The sequence below is a fragment of the Somniosus microcephalus genome, chromosome 6, assembly GCF_052327205.1.
Source record: "Somniosus microcephalus isolate GS21.2 chromosome 6, FLI_Smic_1.0, whole genome shotgun sequence".
Taxonomy (NCBI): Eukaryota; Metazoa; Chordata; class Chondrichthyes; order Squaliformes; family Somniosidae; genus Somniosus; species Somniosus microcephalus.
The window spans coordinates 256,800,735-256,827,000 of NC_140992.1; the positions used below are offsets into that span (position 1 = coordinate 256,800,735).

The following is a 26,266-nucleotide window of genomic DNA, read 5'->3' on the forward strand; positions in this document are numbered from 1 at the left end:
CCAAGGAGGAGTGGAGAGTCGTGCATGAGCCAGCGAAGCTTGATCCAGAGGCGTGTCGTAGCCTCAAGTATTAGCAGTGCACACCCAACGGATCTGGTGTACTAGCGGAGGGGTGAGAAGCCAGGGAGGGTGAAAGGTAAATTCATGGGATTAGTGAAGGTGAGTGAGCTGGTCCAAGGAACAGCCATGGAGAGGTGAGAAGCACACAAGATTTGATACAGCAGTCGGAGCGGAGGAGCCAGTCCAACTCAGTTAGTGAGGAGTGACAGAGGGGTTCTCAAGAATGAGTGGAGTCAGCGACCATTGGAAACCAGCGAAAAGCAGCAAAACAGAGAACACACAAATTCTAACACACACTACCTTAATACATCAGCTAAACAGTACGAGATCCTGTGGTTAACAGAGATGCGAAAACTATTTATATTTCCCTTGTCTGTCACCTAACTCTACAGTAGGTGAGCAGAGTAACTGAATTAATTTCTTCAATATGAGTTATTTTTTAAATTATTACTGCTACATTATAATTTTGTTCCTGTCAATAATTATGGGCAAATTATATCATTAATGTCTCATAGTACCAGTATGAAGTCTACTTGCATGAGATTAGTTTTACTGCTTAAGTGAGAATGATGGTATTGGGCAGGTGTAACACTGAAATGTATTTCCTAGCGGGAATAATCTCAGAGAAATCCACAGAGTAAGCACAGTTATTATTTTAATATAGCTGTTAACCTGCTTACTTAAAATATGTTAATGACGGTGTTTAAATTGTGCACACAAGAGTTTAATATGAATGTGTTGAGCAGTGCACAAATAACATTAAAAGAGAATTAATCCCCTAACAGTCATTCCACAAGAGCAGAAATTAAACTTAACATGGAGACGAGGACCAGCACTTTAAATTATCTCTATAGCCAGTCAGTAAAAATATTATCATCTCTTACCTCAAAGTGCACAATAAATGCAGCATAGCGATAGATGTCAGCCCAATTCCAGATACCTAAGAGGTATTTGGAAACAATTTTGATTTGAAGTATAAACATGCTGACACAGAAAACATTTTCTCAGCGCTTTATATGAGAAAATTAGAATATCTAGACACAGCTTCCAGATCAAATTTTGGCACAATATATATAATCCAAATGCAATATTTGTGTGATAACAGAAAATATATTCAGAGTAGGATTTTACATTTCTGGAGAAAACACTTGTTCGAAGTGATTTTCCAATAAAATTGCAGAAGAATCTGATGTAATTCAGCAGATTGAAAACAATTGGTGATATCTGTTAAAATGTGGAACCTCGAGCATTAGTTCAGATAAGTTAACAATTTATTTTTGTTACCAGAAGAATGGCTCCTCAATCCTCTCAGCAGAAGCTCCTTCCTCTCATGTCCCTCAATTTCTAGTTCCCCCACAAACTGACCCCACTGTTCATAGTGTGACAGTTGTTGACAGCACCTAAAAGCACAGGAAGTTACATAGAATCATAGAAATTATAGCACAACAATTTAGCTCATCACACCTGTGTTGATGTTGGCTCTTCAATCCTTCTAATCCCATTTCCTGGCTCCTTCCCCAAAGTCCTCGTATCATGGAAAACTTGATGATTACAATGAGAGATGATTACAAGTGCATGTGGCTACCAAGTGTGAAATCTGGTTTAGAAATGGCTAGGTGGCTGTAGAAGTCTGATTGGAGAGGAAAGCAATAAACAGGATATTCCATCATTGAACAAGTGGGAGAAAAAATCCCTAGATGCTTCACAGAGGCATAAGGAAAATGGATGCCAAGCCACAGGACAAATTAGGATGGGTGAATTCGGCCAAAGAGATGGACATGAGGGAGGAGAAGGAAGAGGAGAGATTTAGCGAGGGAATTTCAGAGAATAGAAGTTAGGCATAGATGCTAATTGTGGAGCAAAGGGATGGAAGGGGTGCACAAGATGTCCAAGTTAGTGAAACATATTTTGGGGAGTGGGGGATTTGTTAGACTGGCGGGTTAGAACTGGGGAGGGGCAAAGCCATGGAAGGATTTACACACAAGGATAAATACTCTGAAGTTGAGGCTTTGCAGGGACGGGGAGCCAATATAAGTAATTGAGGACAGATGTAATGGGTGAGCGTGACTTAATTTGGGATATGATACAAGCAACAACATTTTGGAAGAGCTGAAGTTTATGGAGGATGAGGGATTGGGGGGCTCCAGGAGAGCATTAGAGTAATTGATTCTGGAAGTGACAAAGACATGAATGAGGGTTTGGGTGGCAGTTGTGCCGAGGTAGAGATGAAAGCGGGAAATGCTCTGGAGTGGAAGTGTGATGGAGAGGAGGTTACAAACAGTCTGGTTCAGCCTGAGACAGTGAGAAGGGAGGGAGATGGAGTCAGTGACGAGGGTATAGAGTTTAATGGAGGGGTGAAGACAAGAAGGATGAAGAGGGATAACGCATCATGGACACAGTCAATGTAGCAAAATATAGTGTAGTACAGTACATTACTGTAAAAAACTTGAGTTAAAAAAAGTGCTTATCGCACAAAATGGTGTCTATTACGCTTAAGTGTCCATAACCCTGAGGCCGTGCTATATTTTATAGAGATTTCATAAAAGTTGCCAATAGATTTTCTTATAACCTTATGGAGGAAAAATTGAGTTGCGCCCCCTTTGGGGCGTTAACGTCGCCGGGGCACTACCCGAAAAAAATTAACACCCCCGCGGCTGAAATCATCAGTAGCGCCCCAAGTGGGAAGCGGGGCACTACTGGAAGTGCCCCACCTTCCTCTTGGGGCGCTGCGAGGGAATATTGTGGCACTGCGGCACGTCGCGCTGTGGTACTGCAGGCCTTCCTCCCCTTCGTAAAGGGGAGGGGCCTTGCGCAGCGTGACCCGGGGCCCAGCTGGGCCACCGGGGATTGGAGTGCTGGCAAAAGAGCCCGGCACTCAAGAGAAGTGCCGGGCTCACGGAGCGCAGCTGGCACTCCGCAGAGGGGGCTGGTCAGGAGGCCGGGGACGGCAACGGGGGCAAGTGCTGGCAGGTGGCCAGCAACAAAAATGGCCGCCCGGCACCTCGCCTTTAATTAGCGCTGCCCCGGTCGCAGGTAGGCCCGTCAGACATAGCGTCCGTCGGTAAGTCAGGGGGCGCTACCGAAGATCGCGGCCAGGGCGCTGCACATGGCGATGACATCTTTGCCAGCGACGAAGTGCCATGGGGTGTCAATGGTTACCGCCACTGCTAATCTCCCGCTGAGTTTCGCGGGAGGCGCTGGCGGCGCTGCGCCCAGGCGCTAGTTGCTTTGCGCCCCATTAGCGCCCTCTTCGGGAGGCGCAAAGCAACCAAATTTTTCCCCCTATGTTTTGAAACAGGTTTCCCTTGGCTCTGATAATAAGACTAACATACAAAGGATATTGTCCCACACAGATCAGGTTCTAGGCTTTTAAGAGTTTTAGCCTTGTAACTTCTGTTTATAAAAGCAGAAATTGCTGGAAAGACACATGTCCGCCAGCATCTGAAAAGAGATAAGACAGCCAAACATGACAGGTATAGGCCATTTGTCATTTCAAAGCCTACACCCAACACGTTAATCTTTCTTTTTTCAGATGCTGACACATCTGCTGCATATTTGCAGTAGTTTCCATTTTTAGGTATTTTAGCTTTGATCTAAATATTGTGCATTGTGGGCTGAAATAATTGTCGTCTAATCTAGCACAGCAGACAAACTGTAGGTAACATTGCACACTTGGGGGTTTCAACAACCAACAAAGCTCTTTGTTACAAAATTCCACCTGCGACAAAAGATAAACCTTCAAATTTCACACCTTGTTTCACCACCTAAAATTCTGTGATAACACTCATTTACAACAATCTTCTTAGGCAGTCCCTTGGAACCGAGGATGACTTGCTTCCACATTAAAAATGAGTTCGCAGGTGACTGATGAGTCCAATGCGGGACGTCCAATCTCTGTCACAGGTGGGGCAGACGGTGGTTGAAGGGGCGGGTGGGTGGGGTGCTTGGGTTGACGTGCGCTCCTTCCGCTGTTTGCGCTTGGCTTCCGCTTGCTCCCGGCGAAGAGACTCGAGATGTTCGGCACCTTCCCGGATGCTTCTCCTCCACTTTGTGCAGTCTTGGGCCAGGGATTCCCAGGTGTCGATGGGGATGTTACACTTTTTCAAGGAGGCTTTGAGGGTGTCCTTGAAGCGTTTCCTCTGCCCAACTGGGGCTCTCTTGCCGTGCTGGAGCTCCGAGTAGAGCGCTTGTTTTGTGAGTCTCGTATCGGGCAAGCGGACAATGTGACCCATCCATTGGAGCTGATCGAGCGTGGTCAAAGCTTCGATACTGGGGATGTTGGCTGGAGCAAGAGCACTGATGTTGGTACGCCTATCCTGCCAATGGATTTGCAGGATCTTGCGGAGACAGCGTTGGTGGTACCTCTCCAGTGCTTTGAGGTGCCTGATGTACATGGTCCATGTCTCTGAGGCATACAGCAGGGCGGATATCACTGCTGCTCTGTAGACCATGAGCTTAGTGCCGGGTTTGAGGTCCTGGTCTTCAAACACTCTCTTCCTCAGGTGACTGAAGGCTGCACTGGCACACTGAAGGCAGTGTTGGACTTCGTCGTCAACGTCTGCCCTTGTTGACAGTAGGCTCCCGAGGTATGGAAAGTGGTCCACCTTGTCCAAGGCCTTGTTGTGGATTTTGATAATCGGGGGGCAGTACTGTGTGGCAGGGGCAGGTTGGTAGAGGACCTTTGTCTTACGGATGTTTATTGTAAGGCCCATGCTCTCGTACGCGTCGGTGAAGGTGTTGATGATGGTTTGGAGTTCGACCTCCGAGTGAGCGCAGACGCAAGCGTCATCGGCATACTGTAATTCGACGACAGAGGGTGGGACGACCTTGGATCTGGACTGGAGGCAACGGAGGTTGAACAGTTTCCCGTTTGTTCTGTAAATTAGCTCCACTCCAGTGGGGAGCTTACTGAGGGTGAGATGGAGCATTGCAGCAAGGAAGATCGAGAGGAGCGTTGGTGCGATGACACAGCCTTGTTTGACCCCGGTTCGTACATGAATTGGGTCTGTGGTGGAACCATTGGTCAGGATCACGGCTTGCATGTCGTCGTGAAGCAGGCGGAGGATGGTGAAAAACTTTTGAGGGCAGCCGAATTTGAGGAGGACACTCCATAATCCCTCACGGTTGACAGTGTCGAAGGCCTTTGTGAGATCAAAGAAGGCCATGTACAGCGGTTGGTGCTGTTCCCTGCATTTCTCTTGTAATTGACGTGTGGTGAAGATCATGTCCATTGTGCCCGTTAGTGGGCGGAATCCGCATTGCGACTCTGGGAGGAGCTCTTTGGCCACTGGGAGGAGGCGATTGAGGAGGATTCTTGCGATGACTTTCACTGTGGCAAACAGCAGGGAAACTCCTCTGTAATTACCGCAATCGGACTTTTCACCTTTCTTGAAGATGGTCACAATTACAGCATCTCTGAGATCCCCTGGCATGCTCTCCTCCTTCCAGATAAGAGAAATTAGTTCATGAATTCGCGCCAGTAGTGCTTCTCCGCCATGCTTTAGTGTCTCGGCGGGGATTCCATCTGCTCCTGAGGCCTTGTTGTTCTTCAGTTATCAGATGGCCTTTTCAACCTCAACAACAACAATGACAACTTGCATTTATATTGCGCCTTTAACATCGTAAAATGTCCCAAGGCGCTGCACAGGAGCATTATAAAACAGAAATCTGACACAGAGCCACATAAGGAGAAATTAGGGAAGATAACCAAAAGCTTGACTACTGGTGACTGCGACACTAAAAGGTTAATCACAAGATATTTGTGTAATTGTAAATGATAGATATAATTAGAATGTGAAATTAGCTTCTGAAGTATATAGCGAGCATGTCACACTTCATGCTTGCCAGACTGACAACGTCTGTTGGATTGTGAGGCGAGAGAATTGTTGGGATCGCTATACCGACATCGTAAATGCATTTGAATGGAATGTGCTTACAATGTTACAAGGAGTGATCAGACCAGCTATGCCCCTTAGTTTGTGTTTAACACAAAGCACTAAAGTCACAGTCATCCTTGGCTACCTTCAGAACCCCTAAAATATACATGATTTTGGCAACAGCCTGCAGAAACCCAGTGCATATAATTCATTAGTATGAAAGCAAAATACTGCCGATGCTGGAAATCTGAAATAAAATCAGAAAATGCTGGAAATACTCAGCAGGTCAGGCAGCATCTGTGGAGAGAGAGAAACAACGTTTCTTAGCCTTGTAACTTCTGTTAAAAGCAGAAATTGCAGAAATACGGTAAAGGCGCTATATAAATGCAAGTTGTCATTGTTGTAAATGAATGTTATCGCAGAATTTTAGGTGGTGAAACAAGGTGTTAAATTTGAAGGTTTATCTTCTTGTTGCAGGTGGAATTTTGTAACAAAGAGCTTTGTTGGTTGTTGAAACCCCCGAGTGTGCAATGTTATTTACAGTTTGTCTGCTGTGCTAGATTAGACAACAGTTATTTCAAAGAACCGATGAAAGGTCACAGGCCTGAAATGTTAACTCTGTTTCTCTCTCCACAGATGCTGCCTGACCTGCTGAGTATTTCTGGCATTTTCTGTTTTTATTGCAGATAGTTCATTTCCTCTTTAACATATCTTTTACAACACTGCCTTGTCCCTTATCTGTGGCTACTCACAAAATTGAATGGTATCAGCAAGATAAGGACGGACAATAAGCAACTGTTTTCAACTGTAAGAATGAACTCATTCCTGCAGATAACCTCCAAACAATTAAACCACTCACTCTTGCCAATAATCATGAGTTATGCTATTTTACCAGCACCACACAAATGAGATATCCATTCATTTTTGAGTCTGTGCCCATTTCCATATCTTTAACATATAAGTTCAAGCCAGCCACTCTGAATAGAAACAACCTAGTGCACGTGATAAGTGAAATGAATGGAACGGCTCCCATGAAATAACGAAACAATGAGGCGAGGGCTATGAAACAGTGAACAGCTGTAATATTATAGTAGATTAATTGTTACAATGTCTTGTATATTGTGGAAGCATGTAGTTGCAATATTTCCCCAATCAGTTGATTTTGCTGTGTATATTCCTTGCAGTTATTTGTCAATTATACACTTTCTTATAATAAGGCTGAAGATTTGGACTGAAAGGGTAATATGTCTGGTGCACTTCAGATTCAGTGAGACCAGGCAAGCCAAAATGACAGAAACCTAACATTTAATTCTTTCACGGGATGTGGGTGTCGCTGGCAAGGCCGGCATTTATTGCCCATCCCTAATTGCCCTGTGTGGCTTGCTCGGCCATTTCAGAGGGCTGTTAAGAGTCAACCACATTGCTGTGGGGTCTGGAGTCACATATAGGCCAGACCGGGTAAGGACGGCAGATTTCCTTCTCTAAAGGACATTAGTGAAGCAGATGGGTTGTCATGACAATCCGGTAGTTACATGGTCACCATTATTCACAATGTGAGAATATCACGAGAAATGCTTCTGATTGACTGGTGTTGAATATGATCAAGAAATGTGAGTAAATGATTTATTTTTTAGCAAAAACAGAACAGCTATTGCTGCCTCTCAGCACCATTGGTACTTCGGATTTCCCACTCAGATATTGCAGGGTAAAAGGGTTGATGCTTCTGTGAACCCAATGCAGTATAATGTCAGCATTTTCTGAGTTAGGATCACTAAAACAGTCAAGAGTCTTACTATGATTTCAAATATTGCATTGGTGTAGTTACTAAATCTAGGCATGTAACATGTAGAAAAACTTCCCCAGAATAAACAACCCTTTTAATTTCCATTACATGATACGGAGTAACTACTGCAAGGACACAACTTCTAAAGTCCTCAGCAGTTTAGTAAAGCATCTTGTTTTCAATTTTCCCAAGGTGAAGTGAGATGTTCCTTTGTTGCATCTGTAAACAAGAGATTTGCAGTGACACGGTACTGTAAAGACTGGCCGTGTCTGGCTACAGTGTACTATAAATTGCTGTTTCCTGGTAATATTCAAAACCTTTCTTGTGACTGCACGGGAGCTCTCGTTCAGTGACTATGGGGTGAATTTTAACCCCCAAAAAACAGGTGGGTTGAGATTGGGTGAGAAGTTAAAATTTAAAAAATCTCAAACCTGATCGTAACCCATCTCCAAACTGCCCACTTCCGGGTTTAACAGAGGCGCGACAACCCTGTCAAGATTGGGGCCATATGTGACTGGAATCCAAAACCCTAAGCACTTCAGTAAACTCTGTAGATATCAGACCTACAGTACACCATAACTCTAAGTAATAGTGTAACATGATGTAGTTTATTAAAAGTAAAAGTATCCACATTTATTTAACTTAGATGACTACTAAACACCTAATTTGCAACCTATTTCTTTATTCTTAGCAATGACATTTTAATCAACAACAATAACTTGCATTTATATAGAGCCTTTAACATACTAAAATGTCCCAAGGCGCTTCACAGGAGCATTATCAAACAAAATTTGACACCGAGTGACATAGAAAGCATTAGGACAGGTGACAAGGTAGCTTTTAAGGAGCATCTTAAAGGAGAGGGGCAGAGATGCGGAGAGGCTTAGGAAGGGAATTCCAGGACTTAGTACTGAAGAAGCTGAAGGCATTTCAGGATGATTCTGGAATAGTGAGCAGTTTTAGTTGAGTACAGCAGGCCCTGATAGTGCTTTGTATGGTCAGCCAAATCTGGCGATGAATGGCTAAACCAGTTGTCCGCCATAAACGTTCAAGTCTGCATTTTCTGGAATTAAAGGAGCAGAGATGAGGGCCGTACCAGGGAAACAACCAGGGTGAGAGAGAGGAATGGTTTCAGTGAGGACAAGGGCATCAAAGATGGAGGTGAGAGTGTGATTGAGCAGATCAATAGCTGCAGAAATGTCATTCTGAATGGAGGGCCAAAGGCTAGACAATTAGGGAAGTGAAAGTGCATCGTAAATGACTTGGGGCGGACACAGAATGAAGTGGGGTTGGGAACGGGAAGGGGGATGTGAATGGCAAGGGATACAGGGAAGTGACCAGAGATGGCCTTATCTGTAATTGACACGATGGGAGTAGAGAGGCCACATGAGATGGCAAGGTTGAGGGGGTGGCCATGAATATGGGTAAGGGAGTCTATATGAACAATCATTTAGGGCTGTATTTTGCCAGCCGAGGCAGGTTCGCAGTGGTAGAGGTAATTGGTGGGTTCCGGTCCCGCACCTGGCTGCAGCCATGCTGTGAGAAGGATTTTCCCTTAATAGGGCTTGTTAAGCCTGCCCTGCGGGGTTCCCAGCCAATTAAAAGGAAGCGGGTCTGATAATGTCATTTGATGGCGTGTCATCAGCCGGTTTCCTTAAAGGGACCATGATCACATTCATTTTGACAGTTGTGCTGTCAGTGTTCTACATCATTGAGGTGCTGCAAACAATGACAAGCACTGCACCAAGGTGCATGGCTGCACCCAGGCTCTCCCATGACCTTCTCCATATGCCTATGGAGGGAGTCACAGCACGCAGGGAGGTCCTCTTCTCTTCCCATGGGTGGAAGAGACCTCCCCAGGACACCAATGCAGCCTGGTTGCACATTGCACAGGAGGGCACAAGCAGGGATGTCATCAGGAGGACCAGGCTGCAGTGGTGCAAACCTTTCACTGATATCAGTAGATCATGAAACGTTATTGCAATGCCCCACTCAACCTCATCCTGCTGTGTCACTTATCATATCCCCATCACTCAGCCTTTCCTACCCTACTCCTGCACATCTTTACACTCACCAACTTACCTTGCACCTCTACCTGTCCCTCTCTCTCTAATTCCCCATCTCACAAGCCATCCCTCACACTCACCCTCATCCTCATCCTAGTGCAATCATACCAACTAACACACAAGGGTAGGCACTTGGGTGTTTTATGCAATGTTCATGTACATTTTCTGTTAGTGTGCTGTCAAACATTGAAATCTTTCTTTTCAACACTTTGCCTTATTGTACAGATCTGTGCTTACCTTTGGAAGTGTCTTAGTGAGTTGCAGTGAATGGTAAGACATAACGGCACCCCTGAAATGGTGATGAGTTTGAAAGGAATGACTTGCAGGAATTGCTTGTGAAAGCAATGCATTGTAGGAATGCTTTATGGTGATGGTGTGGGGTGGTGTTAACCTGGCGCATCATGTGGCAGCCAGGGTGTACAGCATCAAGTGAAGTAAATCTGGCCATGGTGATGCTATCGCTGACCTCCCGGGCAGCAATGTGGTCGGGTGCTGATGCCCTGTGTCCTGTGCAGCATCAGGTGATTGTGGAGAAGGTTGTTATTGTTGTTGGTGATATTGGTGTGCCTGGTGATGTTGGAGTTGAGGCTGATCATGGAGGGATTCAGAGGACCAAGGTGAGATTTTTTCAAGGGCACCGATGTAGCTGGAATAGATGGCAGCTGAAGTTGAGATGACAGAAGCGATCTGTCAATGGTGAGAGAGCTTGCTCCAAGGAGGTGACAGTGGATAGAGAGTTTACTTCAAACACTTCCAAACTGCATACAGCTCAAAAGTTTCTTCCGAGTCATGAAGACTCAAGCTTCTGACATTGGAAAGTGACCAGCTGTGAAATGGTAGCTTTCACACCACTTTTGCAGCTGTCACCTATTCACAGCAATGGGGAGACAGAGAACCCGACACACTTACCTGACGTGATCTCCGAACGACGTGAATACTGTTAAAAATGTGGTAAAATAGAAATAGGCTGGCAAAATAGTAGTTAACAAGCGTTTAACTATCTTAAATGCCTCCCCCGCCGCTTGGTGTTGGTTCTGTTCTGAAATCGTAGACCCGACACTTTGGAAACTTACATGGAGGCAGGTTCGCAGCAGGTTCCTAACCCGCTGTCAATCATTTCAATTTTGACAGCGGACCTGCCTCCAAACCCACCCTCTGAGCGCCGGCAAAATCACGGCCTTAATGTTTAATAGGGCTGATCCATTGGTATTAAAATACCTCTAAATGGAAATGAGCTGTACTCACGTATCCATGTTTACAATGAATCTTCTGTTCCACTTCTCCTTTGCAATGCCCTGAGCAAGTGCACAGGGATGGACATCGGTATCAAAATCAAACACACAGGTAAAGGCTGACCAGCTGAGGGGAAAATGAGTAAAATTACTTCATTGGATGATACATTTCATGGGGCATTGCAGATTTTACCACAATGTTTTACAAATTAGCTTTGACAGCTGTACATATTTCAGATGGGGTTAGCTGGTAAATTTATCAGGTATCATTTAAAAAAAAATTTTTTTATTCATTGATGGGATGTGGGCGTCGCTGGCTAGGCCTGCATTTAGTGCCCATCCCTAATTGCCCTTGAGAAGATGGTGGTGAGCCGCCTTCTTGAACCGCTGCAGTCCATATGGTGTAGGTACACCCACAATGCTGTTAGGAAGGGAGTTCCAGGATTTTGGCCCAGCGACAGTGAAGGAATGGCGATACAGGTTCAAGTCAGGATGGTGTGTGACTTGGAGGGGAACTTGTAGGTGGTGATGTTCCCATGCGTCTGCTGCCCTTGTCCTTCTAAGTGGTAGAGGTCGCGGGTTTGGAAGGTGCTGTTGAAGGAGCTTTGGCGAGTTGCTGCAGTGCATCTTGTAGATGGTACACACTGCAGCCACAATGCGCCGGTGGTGGAGGGAGTGAATGTTGAAGGTGGATGGAGTGCCAATCAAGCTGGCTGCTTTATCCTGAATGGTGTCGAGCTTCTTGAGTGTTGTTGGAGCTGCACTCATCCAGGCAAGTGGAGAGTATTCCATCACACTCCTGACTTGTGCCTTGTAGATGGTGGAAAGGTTTTGGGGAGTCAGGAGGTGAGACACTCGCCGCAGAATTCCTAACCTCTGGCCTGCTCTTGTAAGGAAAAGCTCTTAGGTCAAGATGGGCTTCAATACACATCCGTTTTATTCAAAGAATATTATCATTATGAGAACTTTATGTGACCTTCCTCATGAATGTCACCAAATTATTTTTAACCATTTCACCAGCACACTGGGGGCGATTTTTGTTTTGTTACTGCCCCGTTTACACCTAAAAATGGGGAAGTAGACAGAACAAAATGACATGGGAGTTAACTTGGCGACTTACTGCTGGGCACATGGCCATTCCGATTTTCGGGCGGACCTCGATTTAGGCAGTGAGAACACGCTCCGGAAACAGGCAAGGGCCTCTTTAATATAAGCAAATTAAAATCAAATGACACTGTCAAGGCCCGGACACCAATTTCCTCTTTACCCATGTTGGTATCACCAGTTCCGCAGGCCGCCCACAAATCATGGGCGGTACAAGTCGGGAGGCAGTTATTTCCAGCAGTATTTAAAGGGATTCTCACCTGCTCTCAGCGAACATATTACAGATCATTTTGCCTCGATTACAATGGCCCAGAAATTCGGGTCAGAGGCTTCCCGCGGGTGCAAGCCCCCGACCTGCACTTACCTAGCGTGCCGGCTGTTGAGCTGTGGGCCCGCATGGGATTCCGATCCTGGGCCTCCTCCAACTGCCGACGCACAGTGCTTGCATATCCCAGGGGCGCAGTTAGTTCGATGCGTCCCCTGGGATCACGTGGGCCATGGAGAGCCAATGGTAGCAGGGAATGCTTCATTCATAAGTTTGACAGGAAGAGCTGTCAAACCTATAAATACTATAAGCCCCAAAACATCACTAAAACTTCAAATACATTTTTAAAAAACATCACATTTTTAAAATAACTATAAATTACATGAAATAACTATTTTAAACAATAATTTAAATTTTTGAAAAAATTAATTACATTTTCTAATGGGGCTAAAAATAAACTTACCTTTCTTTAAAGTATTTAAAAATAATAAACCTGTGGAAAAAATGTTTTAATTTTAATTAATTCACCACTTACCTTGTTAAAAGCAGGCCTTGCGCCTGCTTTTTAAAAGTGTAACTGCTGGAGACTTACCCTCCCGGAGAAAGCTGCAAAAAAAACGTAAGTTCGCTGCGCAAGCGCTGCCTCTCCGGCGCACGCGTTCCACCTGTCAACCCCTTCTTTCAGGGGAACGGAAGTGTCGGTTTCCCGCGCATGCGCAGTGCATGCACGAAACCGGCACTTTCGTTGGGCCTACGTGCGAGTACCCCGTGCGTACTCACGCGTTGGGACCCGAATTTCTGGGCCAATTATTTGCTACTTAGACTCTTTCAAAGTGCTGGTAGAGGCTGTACAATGGTCTGAATACTTAAGAGGGGGCTTCTGGCAATGCAGTTATTTCTTCATGGGGGGCATTCTGGCAATTCCACTATGGCTAGGGGATGAGGCGGAGGAGGAGCAGCTACAGGAAGAAGGAACACACAGAGCTGCAGATGCAGAGAGAGCAAATAGAAGGAGTTGTGCTCGCAGGAATCCTCACACTCCTAACAGAGTATGTAGGCCCAAGACAACATACCTGCAGTTCTCTGAGGAGCAGTGGAGAAGGAGGCTATGCTTCTCTAGGGAGGCTGTCACAGAGTTTGTGGGGGAGAAATTCGGTATCGTCCCGTTTAGGGCGCAATTATCGGCCGGGCGCAATGTTTAGCGCCTGGCGCTAATTATCGCCTCTGACTGCAAACTTGGCTTCTATCGCCCCTGGAGGTGATTTGAGTGTTAAATCAGGTGCTACACACCTCTCTTAAGGCACTAACACTGAGCAGCGAGGCGCTACCTCAGAGCGCTGGCAAAGCTCATGTGATGTCAGTCAGCAATGGAACACAGACACACTGGCGCCGGCCAGTTCTTAAAAGGGGAGGGTCGATCTTGCTCTCCAACCACACCCTGCTCATTGCAGCCTTGAATCTCGGCCTGGAGAGACCTGTACATCAAATCTGCTGGAAAGAACACTGGAGAGGGCCAGGGAAAGAGCTCAGAGTGCAGCCCCCATAGTCTCTCCTAAATCGATGCAAGGAAGGTCAAATCAAAATGAACCTGCAAAGTGCTGCTCAGTACCCAAAACTCCTTCACACAGTGTTGAACCTCTCCAGAAGTCTCTCTCTCTCTCTCTCTCAGAATGCGTGGTGCAAAAATGTCGCCGACAAAAAAAGGCAGGAAGCGGTCGCCTTTAAATAGCGCTCTCCCTGTCCCTTCCTGACTGCAAAACGCTCCCCTCAACCTGTCGTTGCTAGTGGCAGGCGGTAAGGCAGGGGGCACCATTCAATAGCTGGTCCGGGGCGCTACCGGGGCATTGCACGCTTAACTGATGACACGATCTGTGGGCGCAGGAGATCGTGGCGGTAGTGTTTAGCGTCACCGCAAAATGTCTGGTCAATTTCACGAGCGGCGCAAACATCGCCACGCCCGGGTGCTAGTTGCTTTGTGCCCCATTAGTGCCCTCCTAGGGCACTAACGGGAGGTGCAAAGCAACTGAATTTTTACCCCTGTATCACTTGTTGCAACAAGACCTGCGACCACTGCCACACCTAGCACAACATTCTCTGTTACAGTCAAGGTCACTGCAGCCCTCAACTTCTTTACCCTTGGCTGCTCCAAGGCTACTGTGGTGTATGTAACCTGTACCACCTTAAGAGACTACCTTAAGAGATGGACTACTTTCTCTTGGCTACTGTATATTGTAGTACCGGTGGTGACCACACCGGTATATAAACTCTGTGTAGTAATTTGCTAAGCAGTTCAGCCCTGACCTTCGATTAGTAAAGACCTGTTTAAGTTATTCTTGTTGTCTGTGTCCAGTGATTTAGAATAAGCATATCTGGGACACTCAGACTCAACAGTGGCGACGAGTCCGATCTTACCCTGCGGCAGTTTTGCATCCAAGGCAGCTTCGTCCTCAGAACGGGCGTCGAGAAGAGGCATCCGCCCTCATCATCCTGCTGAGCACCGCATCGCACGGGAGGCATCGAGAACCCGGGTTGAAATTACTGACCACAAAGTCCTCCATCAGCGACAGGCAGTGATCATCCTTCTACCACGGTGGTGGGTAAGCCGATCTAGCGACACGGGCAGAAAGTCGGCCGCGTTGTCAGTGGAGAAGGGGAGGGAAACCGGAGGAAAAAGGGCGGAGAACTCGACCGCAGCCGGTGAAAAGGGCCGGGCTGCAATTGGGGCCGAGAGGCGCAGCGACAAGGGCAGCGTTAATGCCACGAGAACAGCGGAGAACTCGACCGCAGCCGGTGTAAAGGGCCGGGCTGCAATCGGGGCTGAGAGGCGCAGCAACGAGGGAAGCGTTAATGCCCACGAGAACCGCGGGGGAGCAAAAGCAGCGTCGGGGAAATTAAGAACCGCTGGGAGGCGAGAACGGCAACAGCGCGGTCATCGCCATTGTAGCCAGCGGGGGAAGAAGACAAGCGCGGGAAGCTGCCATTGTAGTCGGCGGGGGAAGAAGACAAGCGCGGGAAAAGCCGCCAAGCATGGGAAGCCACCATTTTAGTAGGCTGGGGAAGAAGACAAGCGCGGGAAGCCGCCATTTTGGAAAAATAAAATATTTAAAGAAACTCTCAAGGATGCCTAAACACGGTAACATCACTGCTTTTGATAGCGATGTTCAAGATTGGGCCACGTATGTAGAACGCATTGAAGTTTATTGTACAGCAAATGAGGTACCAGATGATAAGAAAGCACTAACCTTATTAAACTCAATCGGTGCGAAGACGTACGGGTTATTGAGGCACCTTGTAACACCAGATAAACCGGCGGATCAGACTTTCGCGAATATTGTTAATATCCTGCAAGAACATTTAAACCCCACGCCGCTGCTGATAGCGGAACGATTTAAATTTTACAGAAGAACGCAGCGGAAAGAGGAAAGCAATGCTGAATTCTTAATTGAACTGCGCAAGCTATCAAAGTACTGTCAGTTTGGTACAGGACTAGCAGATGCTCTGAGAGATAAATTCGTGTGTGGATTATTAAAAGAAGGAACACAAAAGCGACTGCTAGAGGAAAAGGACCTTACGCTTGATAAAGCTGTCACCATTGCAGCATCGCACGAGGCCGCGGCAAGAGGCACCGCGGAAATGCAGCTAAGGTCATCGGAACTCAGCACCAATCAAATGGCATTGGGTGCAGTAAAGTGTTATCGTTGCGGAAGGACAACGCACGATCAGAACCAGTGCTGGTTCAAAAATCAGGAATGCAGAAAATGTGGCAAGCTCGGTCACATAGCTAAAGTATGCCGGTCAGGAAAGAAGACCAGCAACAAAAAGTCACCGCAGGTAAAGTGCAAAAAGGTACACAAGGTGACAGAGAACAGTTCGGATGAACAGAAGACGGATTCAGACTCCAGCAGTAAGGAACTGGGTTGTCTAAGAATACATAATGTGAGTAACACAGCAGACCACCAAACTATCTGGGTCACACTTCAGATAGCAGGAGTCCAAGTGAAGATGGAATTGGACACTGGATCGGCATTGACGGTCATGAATAAGCAAGATTACAAAAGGTTATTTCCACACATTCCCCTAAGGGATACGGAGATTGTATTGAAAACATACACGGGGCAAAGAGTATACCCCATTGGAAAGATAAAGGTAAAGGTGGTCCACAAGGGTAAAGAAAGCTGAGGAATGGACTTATATGTGTTACCTGAGGGAGGTCCACCACTACTGGGACGGGAATGGATCAGGAGAATAAATATGGACTGGCATTCCTTAAAAGCACTAACTGTAGATTCCGGTAAAAAGGGCGATGTCAAACCTAAACGACTGTCCAGAATATTGGACGATGCTAAAGAGGTGTTCCAGCAGGGACTGGGAACACTGAAAGGAATTACGGCAAACATCAAGGTTGAAGAACATGCAAACTCGAAATTTTTCAAAGCTAGACCGGTACCTTATGCGATACGACCTGCTGTGGAAGCTGAGCTGGAAGGACTAGAATGTTCCGGAGTACTGTCAAAGGTGGACTGGAGTGAATGGGCCATGCCCATTGTTCCCGTCATGAAGCGTTCATCGAGTAACAAGCCGGGGAAACCGGGGAAGGTTCGCATCTGTGGCGATTTCAAGATCACTGTTAATCCGGTGCGTCACACGGTGCAATATCCGCTTCCACGGATTGAGGATATCTTCGCTTCGTTGTCTGGCGGGAAACACTTCACCAAGATAGACCTGGCGCAGGCGTACTTACAGATGGAAGTTGATGAAGCGTCACGCCAGTATCTCACGATCAACACGCATAAGGGCTTATATCGGTATAATAGACTAGTTTTTGGAGTGGCATCGGCTCCAGCGATTTGGCAAAGGGCCATGGAGCAGGTATTACAGGGAATTCCAGGCACACAATGCTACCTGGACGACATTCTGATTACAGGAGATGATGATGAGGAACACCTTGCAAATTTGGAACAGGTGCTCACCAGATTGAAAGAATATGGACTTCGAGTTAATCGCCAGAAATGTGAGTTCTTTCAGAAGCAAATCTCGTACTGTGGTCACGTCATTGACCAGGAGGGACTTCACAAGTCACCTGACAAGATCGAAGCTGTTGTGAAGGCTCCCGCTCCGGAAAATGTATCCCAGTTGAGGTCGTTCCTAGGGTTGATTAACTATTACCTTAAGTTTCTGCCAAATTTATCCACGGTGCTACACCCGCTGAACGCTCTTTTGCAGAAGGGAGTGCCATGGAAGTGGAGCGAGGACTGTAAGTGGGCCTTTCACAAAAGCAAGGCATTGATCACCTCTAAGGAAGTGTTGGCTCACTTTAACCCAACGCTGCCTATTCGTTTAGCTTGTGATGCTTCTCCATATGGTATTGGGGCAGTGCTCTCACATAAGTTGCCAAATGGCTTGGAAAGACCAGTCGCATTCGCATCCAGATCATTGACCTCCGCTGAGCGCAACTATGCTCAGATAGATAGGGAGGCTCTCAGCCTTGTGTGGGGAGTAAAAAAATTTAATCATTACCTGCAAGGGCAAAAGTTTACGCTGCTGACAGACCACCAGCCGTTGGTTTCCATTTTTAACCCTAAGAAGGGTGTTTCGGTGATGACAGCGCAGAGGCTCCAGAGATGGTCCCTTTTCCTAGAGGCACATCAATGTCAGATCGAATTCAAAGGTACAAAGCAACATGGTAATGCTGATGGGCTGTCGCGCCTGCCACTACCTACAGCGGAAGAGGCACTGACAGTTGACCCTGTTGAGTTATTTCACTCGACCATCATCGAATGTTTACCAGTCACCAATGCAAGTATTGAGAGAGAAACCAGGAACAACCCGACACTGTCTCGGGTCTACGAATTGACAGTGAAGGGATGGCCAGCTCATGGTGAACCACTGTTACCGGCATTCTCAGCCAGACGAGAACAGCTGTCCGTCTGTCAAGGAACATTGATGTATGGAACAAGGGTGATTATTCCTCCTAAATTAAGGGAGAGAGTTCTAAAGGAACTGCATGAAGGTCATCTGGGGGGAGTCAAGATGAAAAGCCTTGCTAGGGCTTATGTGTGGTGGCCAGGTATCAACCAACAAATAGAGGATCTGACTAAAAGCTGCTCAGGGTGCCAAAAAGTTCAAAATGCACCTCCAACTGCACCGGTGCATCCATGGGAATGGCCTTCAACCCCATGGCAACGTGTACATATTGACTTCGCAGGTCCATTCATGGACTCCATGTTTTTAATTGCGGTAGACGCACATTCTAAATGGCCAGAAGTGATTAAGATGGCGACCACTACCTCGGAAAAGACGATCGCAGTTCTAAGAACGATATTCGCAAGAAATGGATTGCCAGAACAAATATGTTCAGACAACGGACTGCAGTTCGTGTCAGAAGAATTCCAGAAATTCATGAAGAAGAATGGGGTGAAACATTATACCTCTGCCCCATATCATCCGGCTACAAATGGGTTGGCTGAGAGATTTGTACAAACGTTCAAAAAGGCGATAAAGGCCATGAGCGAAGACCAGATTCCACTACAACACAAGGTGGACAATTTCCTAATGGCATATCGAAACGCCACTCATGCAGTGACAAATCAAAGCCCTGCCATGATGTTCTATAACAGGAGGTTGCGGTCCAGGTTGGACTTGTTAAAACCAAATGTGCAGAGGGAAGTCGAAAACAAACAGTTCCAGCATATAAATAACAAGACCACTCGGAGTTTCGAAATAGGACAACCAGTGTTAGCCTGGGACTATAAGAATGAGAAATGGCAATCTGGAACAATTCGTGCCAGACAAGAACCCCTGATGTACACGGTAGATATTGGTGAAAACGTAATACGATGTCATGCTGACCAACTTGTAGAATCGAGAACAAGGGTCGAACCCATGACTACGACAGAGACACCAGTGGAAGAAGTTAGTGAACCTGAAGCATCTACCTCAGACGCCAATGTATCTGATGATGTCCAACCCATAAGAGATCAACTAGATGAGTCACCCCAGCAACGAGAATCAGAGACCCCTGAAAGGCGTTATCCAACTCGGATCAGGAGGCCTCCTCAGAGACTGAATCTTTGAACAGTTTTGCATGAAGTTGTATATATGTTATCCATGTTATGTTTAAATTGGGATGTACACTGTTAAGCTAAAAAGGGAGGAATTGTGGTGTATGTAACCTGTACCACCTTAAGAGACTACCTTAAGAGATGGACTACTTTCTCTTGGCTACTGTATATTGTAGTACCGGTGGTGACCACACCGGTATATAAACTCTGTGTAGTAATTTGCTAAGCAGTTCAGCCCTGACCTTCGATTAGTAAAGACCTGTTTAAGTTATTCTTGTTGTCTGTGTCCAGTGATTTAGAATAAGCATATCTGGGACACTCAGACTCAACAGCTACTACAGAGGATATCAGCAGCATCAGTCAGTTTGCAGTTTATGCTTGCAGTAAGAAGGTAAATGATGCTATGTTTGTTACAGCAAACATTTTCATCATTCCCCACAGAAAAGCACAAAAAGCAGGATAGGGTTCTGGGGTTTATACAGGGGGAAGATGAGCAGACATTTCTTTACCCAGTGAGTTGTTATGACCTGGAATGCACTTCCGTACAGGGTGGTGGAAGCAGATTCAATAGTAACTTTCAAAAGAGAATTGGGTATATCCTTAAAAAGGAAGATTTGCAGGGCTCTGGGGAAAGAGCAGGGGAGTGGGACTAATTGGTAGCTCTTTCAGAGAGTTGGCACAGGCACGATGGGCCGAATGTCCTCCCTCTGTGCTGTATGATTCAATGATTCTATTACAGGCTTCCCCCAAGTTCAGGGTCTCATTGACTACACCCACGTCACCCAGCCGGCAGCTTCAGCTGACCCCACGACCTTGATGAATCACTAAGGCTTGCACTCTATTAATGTGCAACTGGTGTGTGCTCGCTGGCAGTGCATCATACAGGTCTGTGCCCACATTCCTGGCAGCGGTGATGATACTTTTATATTGTGCTAGTCCTCCACCCTCCCCGCTCTTTGCTCCTGCACAGCAAGTGAGAGACTGACTGCTTGAAGACAAGGGCTATCCTCTACACACTTGGTTCATGACTCCTCTCGGGAACTCACGCTCTGTGCTACGACCGGATCAATGGCTCAATTGGTGTCCTCACAGAACAGACCTCAAAGCCAGTATCCATTTGGATTCTATTTGCGCACAAATTAAGAGTTGCAGCAGGGAAGGAACGTCTCTGGCATTTGTCTTCATTACCAAGTATCCAACAGAATTTACTCTGATACATTTATTGCTAAGGGTTTTTCTTTACTCCATTTCCACGTTAAAATGGATGAAATGTGGGCCTCAATGAATCCCATTATAAAATAATAATGAAGGCCAGGCTCCATGTTTAGAAATGTTCATGCATATTTGTTAACTATCACACATAAATACTCTTTAAAATCACTTTTTTTCCCCCATGGTTTACGTAACATACATAAATCCAAACTTGACATGGAGAAGTTCTCCTTCCTCTTCATTCCACTCATGTCTGCATGGTCCCTTTCTGTACAGCAAAAATATAAAATTACTTAAACAGAATGACAGGCATCCATTAACACCACACCCAACATTAAGACTATTAACGTTACATTGCCAGTAAGTGATGTATCTGACTTTGCTAAGTATATCAAGGAAATTTTGATGCACAGTAAATCACACAAGTTCTTTTGGCTGAGATGGAAAACCGTCCCATCTGCCAGTTCAGTTGGATATAAAAGATCCAATTCGAAGAAAAACAGTGGAGTTTTTTCCGATGTCCTGACCAACAATTGTCCCTCAACCAACATCATCAAAACAGATTAACTGGTCAGTTATCTTATTGCTGCCTGCAAGTTGACTTCTGTAATAACAACAGAAAATGCTGGAAAAACTCAGTAGGCCAGGCAACATCCGTGGAGAGAAATTAGAGTCAACGTTTCAGGTGAACCTTTTGTCAAGACTCAAGTTGACTTCTGTATTCGTCTACATAACAAGAGTGACTACATTTCAAAAGTATTTCACTGGCTGTGAACTACTTTCACACATCCCGAGGACATGAAAGGCACGATATAAAGGTTTTATTCTTTTCTTAATTTCTCATCAGTACTCATTATTTAACAAAGATCATTACAACTCTTCAGGAAGGTGTTGAAGATAACCACACTGTGATATTTAGTGGCTCATATGTGAAACTCCTTCTTTAAAATATCTGACAAACAGATTGTTAAAGATTGTCTCATTTCAACTGCCATATTTAAACTATTCCCTAATCTTGTCAGTAACTGTAACAGAAGCATCCCTTAGTGATGTGGGCAACATCATATTACTATTGAAAACTGACAGGTTTTGACCAGTACTGACCTCAGGAGCCCATTAAAGGAAACTCGCCAACTTCGATGTGGTTCAAGGCATTCCAGTTTTAGACCACCGCCGCTCCAGCATTTCTCACTCTCCGCACTGACGAGAGCATCAGGATGGACAGGGTGCTGAAAGGTTGAGAGCTGTACTATTACCATAGTCTTCACAAGGATATTGAGACATTGCCTCAGTGTAAGAATTTAATAACAATGTTGATGTAAGAAAACTACTAGGCACTTGGTCTGTGTATTAAACAAGGCTTTAATCAACTGTTTTTCAACATGGAGATCTAGTTGTGTCCTTCACTAGTTCCTGTTAAAGAATGTCCTGAGCAAGCTGGGCCCATGCCCGAGTATTTATACTCTCCCTGGACAGCGCCACCAGCAGGCCACCCAGTATCATTTCATAAGTCATTTCCACATGAATGACAAGATTCATGTCAAATGTTATGCAAATGACATATACTATGGTTTAGGATTACTGTATAGGGTAATTTTTGAAAGGCCTCACAAAATGTATCCTGATGTGTAGCCACTCTCACTACAGCAGGTCACTTTTTTGGTATTTTTTCTTTATTCTCAGTCTTGTTTCTTTATCCTATTTGGTTTTTTCTATAGCCCCTAAACTACCATCTGTGAAAGTTCAGCATTATTTGAATAAATTAAAGTCTAAATTTAGGAGGAATTCCATTAACATAATTTACTTGTGATTGAAATCTTAATGCTGAGACACAGTACACGATTAAGATACAATTTGAATGTACTCTTGGGAGCATATTTACTCTGCCACAAATGCCCTTCTAAAATAAAAACCAATTAAGCACATAATATGATACAGTGGAATTATATTGCCTGCTTACACAAATCTGACCCTGAAGTGTGAAGAGATCGCTAAGTCTCTGAAGAATGGACTCAGTCAAGAATATTTTTGTGGACTTTATGGGATTTTTCTGAGGGTATTTTCCCTGTTATGGGATCGCCCTGTGCAGATACGTGAAAGACTGGTTTGTTAAAACTCCAGAGAACGCATGGCAGTTGGCTATGACAAAAGGACTTTCAGTCATCCAGAATGTATGGGTTCACCTGACAGTCCTGGAAAAAGGAAGGGGGCCATTGAACTTGATTAGAAAAACCACTCTAATATGCAAAAGCACTTCTCACCTCCATCTCAGAAGAGAAGCAGAACAATGAACCCACTGGCTTCAGCCAGCCAAAAGAGAGCCAGTTTTCCCAACACAAAGACCGAAAGATATGTCCCAGACTTAGGGCCATTAATCCAATATGCATGGGTCCGAGGATGACTCATCACAGATTAAGCACCGGAGTGCTCAGAAGCAAATAGATTTTAAAGATTGACGGGAAAAGATAGGGACTGTTCTGGACCGATGGACATTTTTACATGCAGTAGCACCCTCTGGTGGTGGTTATTGTGTTAGCAGTGTGTTTTTATGGAACAGAGGTCATTTGACCTTTGTTCCTTTCTTCCTGTGTGAGGTCATTTGACCTTTGTTCCTTTCTTCCTGTGAGAGGTCATTTGACCTTCGTTCCTTTCTTCCTGTGAGAGGTCATTTGACCTTTGTTCCTTTCTTCCTGTGAGAGGTCATTTGACCTTCGTGCCTTTCTTCCTGTATAACCCAGGAAGTAGAATCCCAGGAAGTAGAATTCCAGGAAGAACCTGGCAGTAATGGAGGATTCCATAAGGGTTTCACAATCCAATGTAATCTGATTTCATATGTTAGGCCAAGCGCAATATCTGTGAGTATCTTTGTTTGTTAGCATAATAACAATGTTGTCAGAGTAGTATTTTGATAACACTATGTTTATAAAAGGTTAATATTTGATAGTTACAGAAGTGAGTCCAAATGTTAGTTAGTTATACAATTAGTCTATTCTGCTGTTGTAAATATGTTTATATCTTATGTAATATCGAATGTAGAGTACTCAGTTTATGTACAAAACATACTTTATCTTTGTTTACAGTTTCACAAAATTTGTTCAAGTAAAGCTTCAAAACAGCAAACGGCTTCACGAAGAATTATTTTTGAATAAGTGTTTAACTTGCTGGATAACTAGATAGGAGCACGTCTAGCGCGGCCAGTACAGTGTAAAGATAGCAATATGGCTAGCAGTGAAAAGATATCAGTGAAAAGATAGCAGTGAAAAGATATCAGTGATAAGATAGCAATACGGCTAGCTGTGAAGAGCGGAGCCACAGGAACTCAGAGTGAGTCTTAACCTCGTAGAGCACGCCTACCTCACATCAACATGTCAGAAGATAATAACAAAAATGCTTTGCAGCAAGTAGAAGACCTTAAACAGGCAGACGAAACTGTAGAACGTGACAATCGGTCTATAAGCTCCGGTTACTACAGATCGCAAGTTGGTTCACGGTCATCGGGTGGTTCTAGAGTAAGCATAGCCATCGCCAAAGTATGGGCTAAGCTAGTAGCAGCTCAACCCAGAGCTGCACATGCGGACAGTGAAATAGAAATAAACGTAAGACAGGCCCGTCTCCAAGCTGAATCACAAGCCGAACAGGCCCGACACCAAGCTGACCTGGCCCATCACCAGGTTGAACGACAAGCTGAACAGGCCCGTCTCCAAGCCACATTAGACGCTCTGCAGCAACAAAAAGAGATAGATGCTGCATTAGCCGAGACACAAGTATTCGAGGCAATTTTGGAGGGAGCTGTTCCCGAGACAGCTTACAAACCTTTAATTCCCGTTCCGTGGCAGAGTCCACGACAGCGCACTATAGATTACATGAGCGACCATATCGACATACTGTTTACAGGAGAAAGGGGTGGAGGCCCGCACATCTCTACAGACACAAGCACTTCGTATAACATGCCACAAGTTGCCAACCAAGGTCAAAGCAGATGGCGTGCCTCAAGCCGCAGAGTCTCCCCTAGCAGAAAGGAAGACACGGTGTAGAGGAATAGGACGCCAAATAGAGAAAGTCAGAGGCAAATCCCCTCTCGGTTCCTTGAGACCCCCAACAGAGCCCCTAGCCAAGGCAACCCTGGCACAGGTCCCAACACCTACGACCTTGCCAAATACCTTGCACGCACCCAGCTGGTGACTTCGGGGTTAATCAAGTTTGATGACAGGCCGGAGAATTATCGGGCTTGGAAGTCCTGCTTCCACGATGCCATATCGAGCTTAGACCTGTCGGCAGGAGAAGAGCTCGGCCTCCTTATCAAATGGCTCGGCCCAGAGTCCGCCGGACAGGCCTGCAGGATAAAAGCGGCCAATGTGGGACAGCTGCCAGAGGGGTTGAAGAAGGCTTGGGCGAGGCTGGAAGAAAGCTACGGCTCGCCCGAAGCCATTGAAAGGGCTCTCTTTGACAGGTTGGAGAACTTTCCGAGGTTGACGAGTAAGGAACCCCAGAAGCTCCGCGACCTTGGAGATCTACTGTCGGAACTCGAAGCCGCAAAGCAGGACGGCTACCAACCCGGTCTATCGTACTTAGACACTTCCAGAGGGGTAAGTCCCATAAGAACATAAGAACATAAGAAATAGGAGCAGGAGTAGGCCAATCGGCCCCACGAGCCTGCTCCGCCATTTAATAAGATCATGGCTGATCTGATCCTAACCGCCAATCTACTATCACAGAAACATCTCCTGAATCTAACAGAATTAGACACACGAAATAGGAGCAGGATCAGGCTACACGGCCCCTGGGCCTGCTCCGCTACCCACAGGGCCATGTCCGATCCGAACCTAGACTCATGTCCAAATTCCTGCCCACTCCCCATAACCCTTTATTCCCTTTACTTCTAGGAAACTGTCTATTTCTGTTTTAAATTTATGTAATGATGCAGCTTCTACAGCTTTTTGGGGCAGCATATTCCATGGACCTACCACCCTCTGAGTGAAGTAGTTCCTCCTCATCTCAGTTTTGAAAGAGCAGCCCCTTATTCTAAGACTATGCCCCCTAGTTCTAGTTTCACCCATCTTCGGGAACATCCTCCCCGCATCCACCCGATCCAACCCCTTCACAATCTTATATGTTTCAATAAGATCGCCTCCCATTCTTCTGAACTCCAATGAGTAGAGTCCCAATCTACTCAACCTCTCCTCATATGTCCATCCCCTCATCCCCGGGATTAACCGAGTGAACCTTCTTTGTACTGACTCGAGAGCAAGTATGTCTTTTCTTAAGTATGGACACCAAAACTGTATGCAGTATTCCAGGTGCGGTCTCACCAATACCTTGTACAACTGAAGCAATACCTCCCTATTTTTATATTCTATCCCCCTAGCAATAAAAGCCAACATTCCATTGGTCTTCTTAATCACTTGCTGCACCTGCATACTAACCTTTTGAGTTTCGTGCACCAGGACCCCCAGATCCCTTTGTACTTCAGTACTTTCCAGTTTCTTGCCATTAAGATAATAACTTGCTCTACGATTTTTCCTGCCAAAGTGCATAACCTCACACTTTCCAGTATTGTATTCCATCTGCCAAATCTCTGCCCACTTACTTAGCCTGTCTATGTCCCCT

At 45.6% G+C, this 26,266-nt stretch overlaps 1 protein-coding gene across 1 annotated transcript in view; it reads right to left on the reverse strand.

Annotated features, from left to right (window-relative positions):
• The window catches only part of LOC147116681 (uncharacterized), a 129,662-nt gene that overhangs the window by 88,374 nt on the left and 15,022 nt on the right, over positions 1–26,266 (reverse strand). Inside the window, exons 3-7 of the mRNA XM_085991792.1 lie at positions 21,764–21,888; positions 20,859–20,927; positions 11,031–11,144; positions 1,345–1,460; positions 945–1,000 (exon numbers count right to left, since the gene is read on the reverse strand). Of these exons, the coding sequence (XP_085847918.1) occupies positions 945–1,000; positions 1,345–1,460; positions 11,031–11,144; positions 20,859–20,927; positions 21,764–21,888 (480 nt within the window). The remainder of the gene's footprint in view (positions 1–944; positions 1,001–1,344; positions 1,461–11,030; positions 11,145–20,858; positions 20,928–21,763; positions 21,889–26,266) is intronic.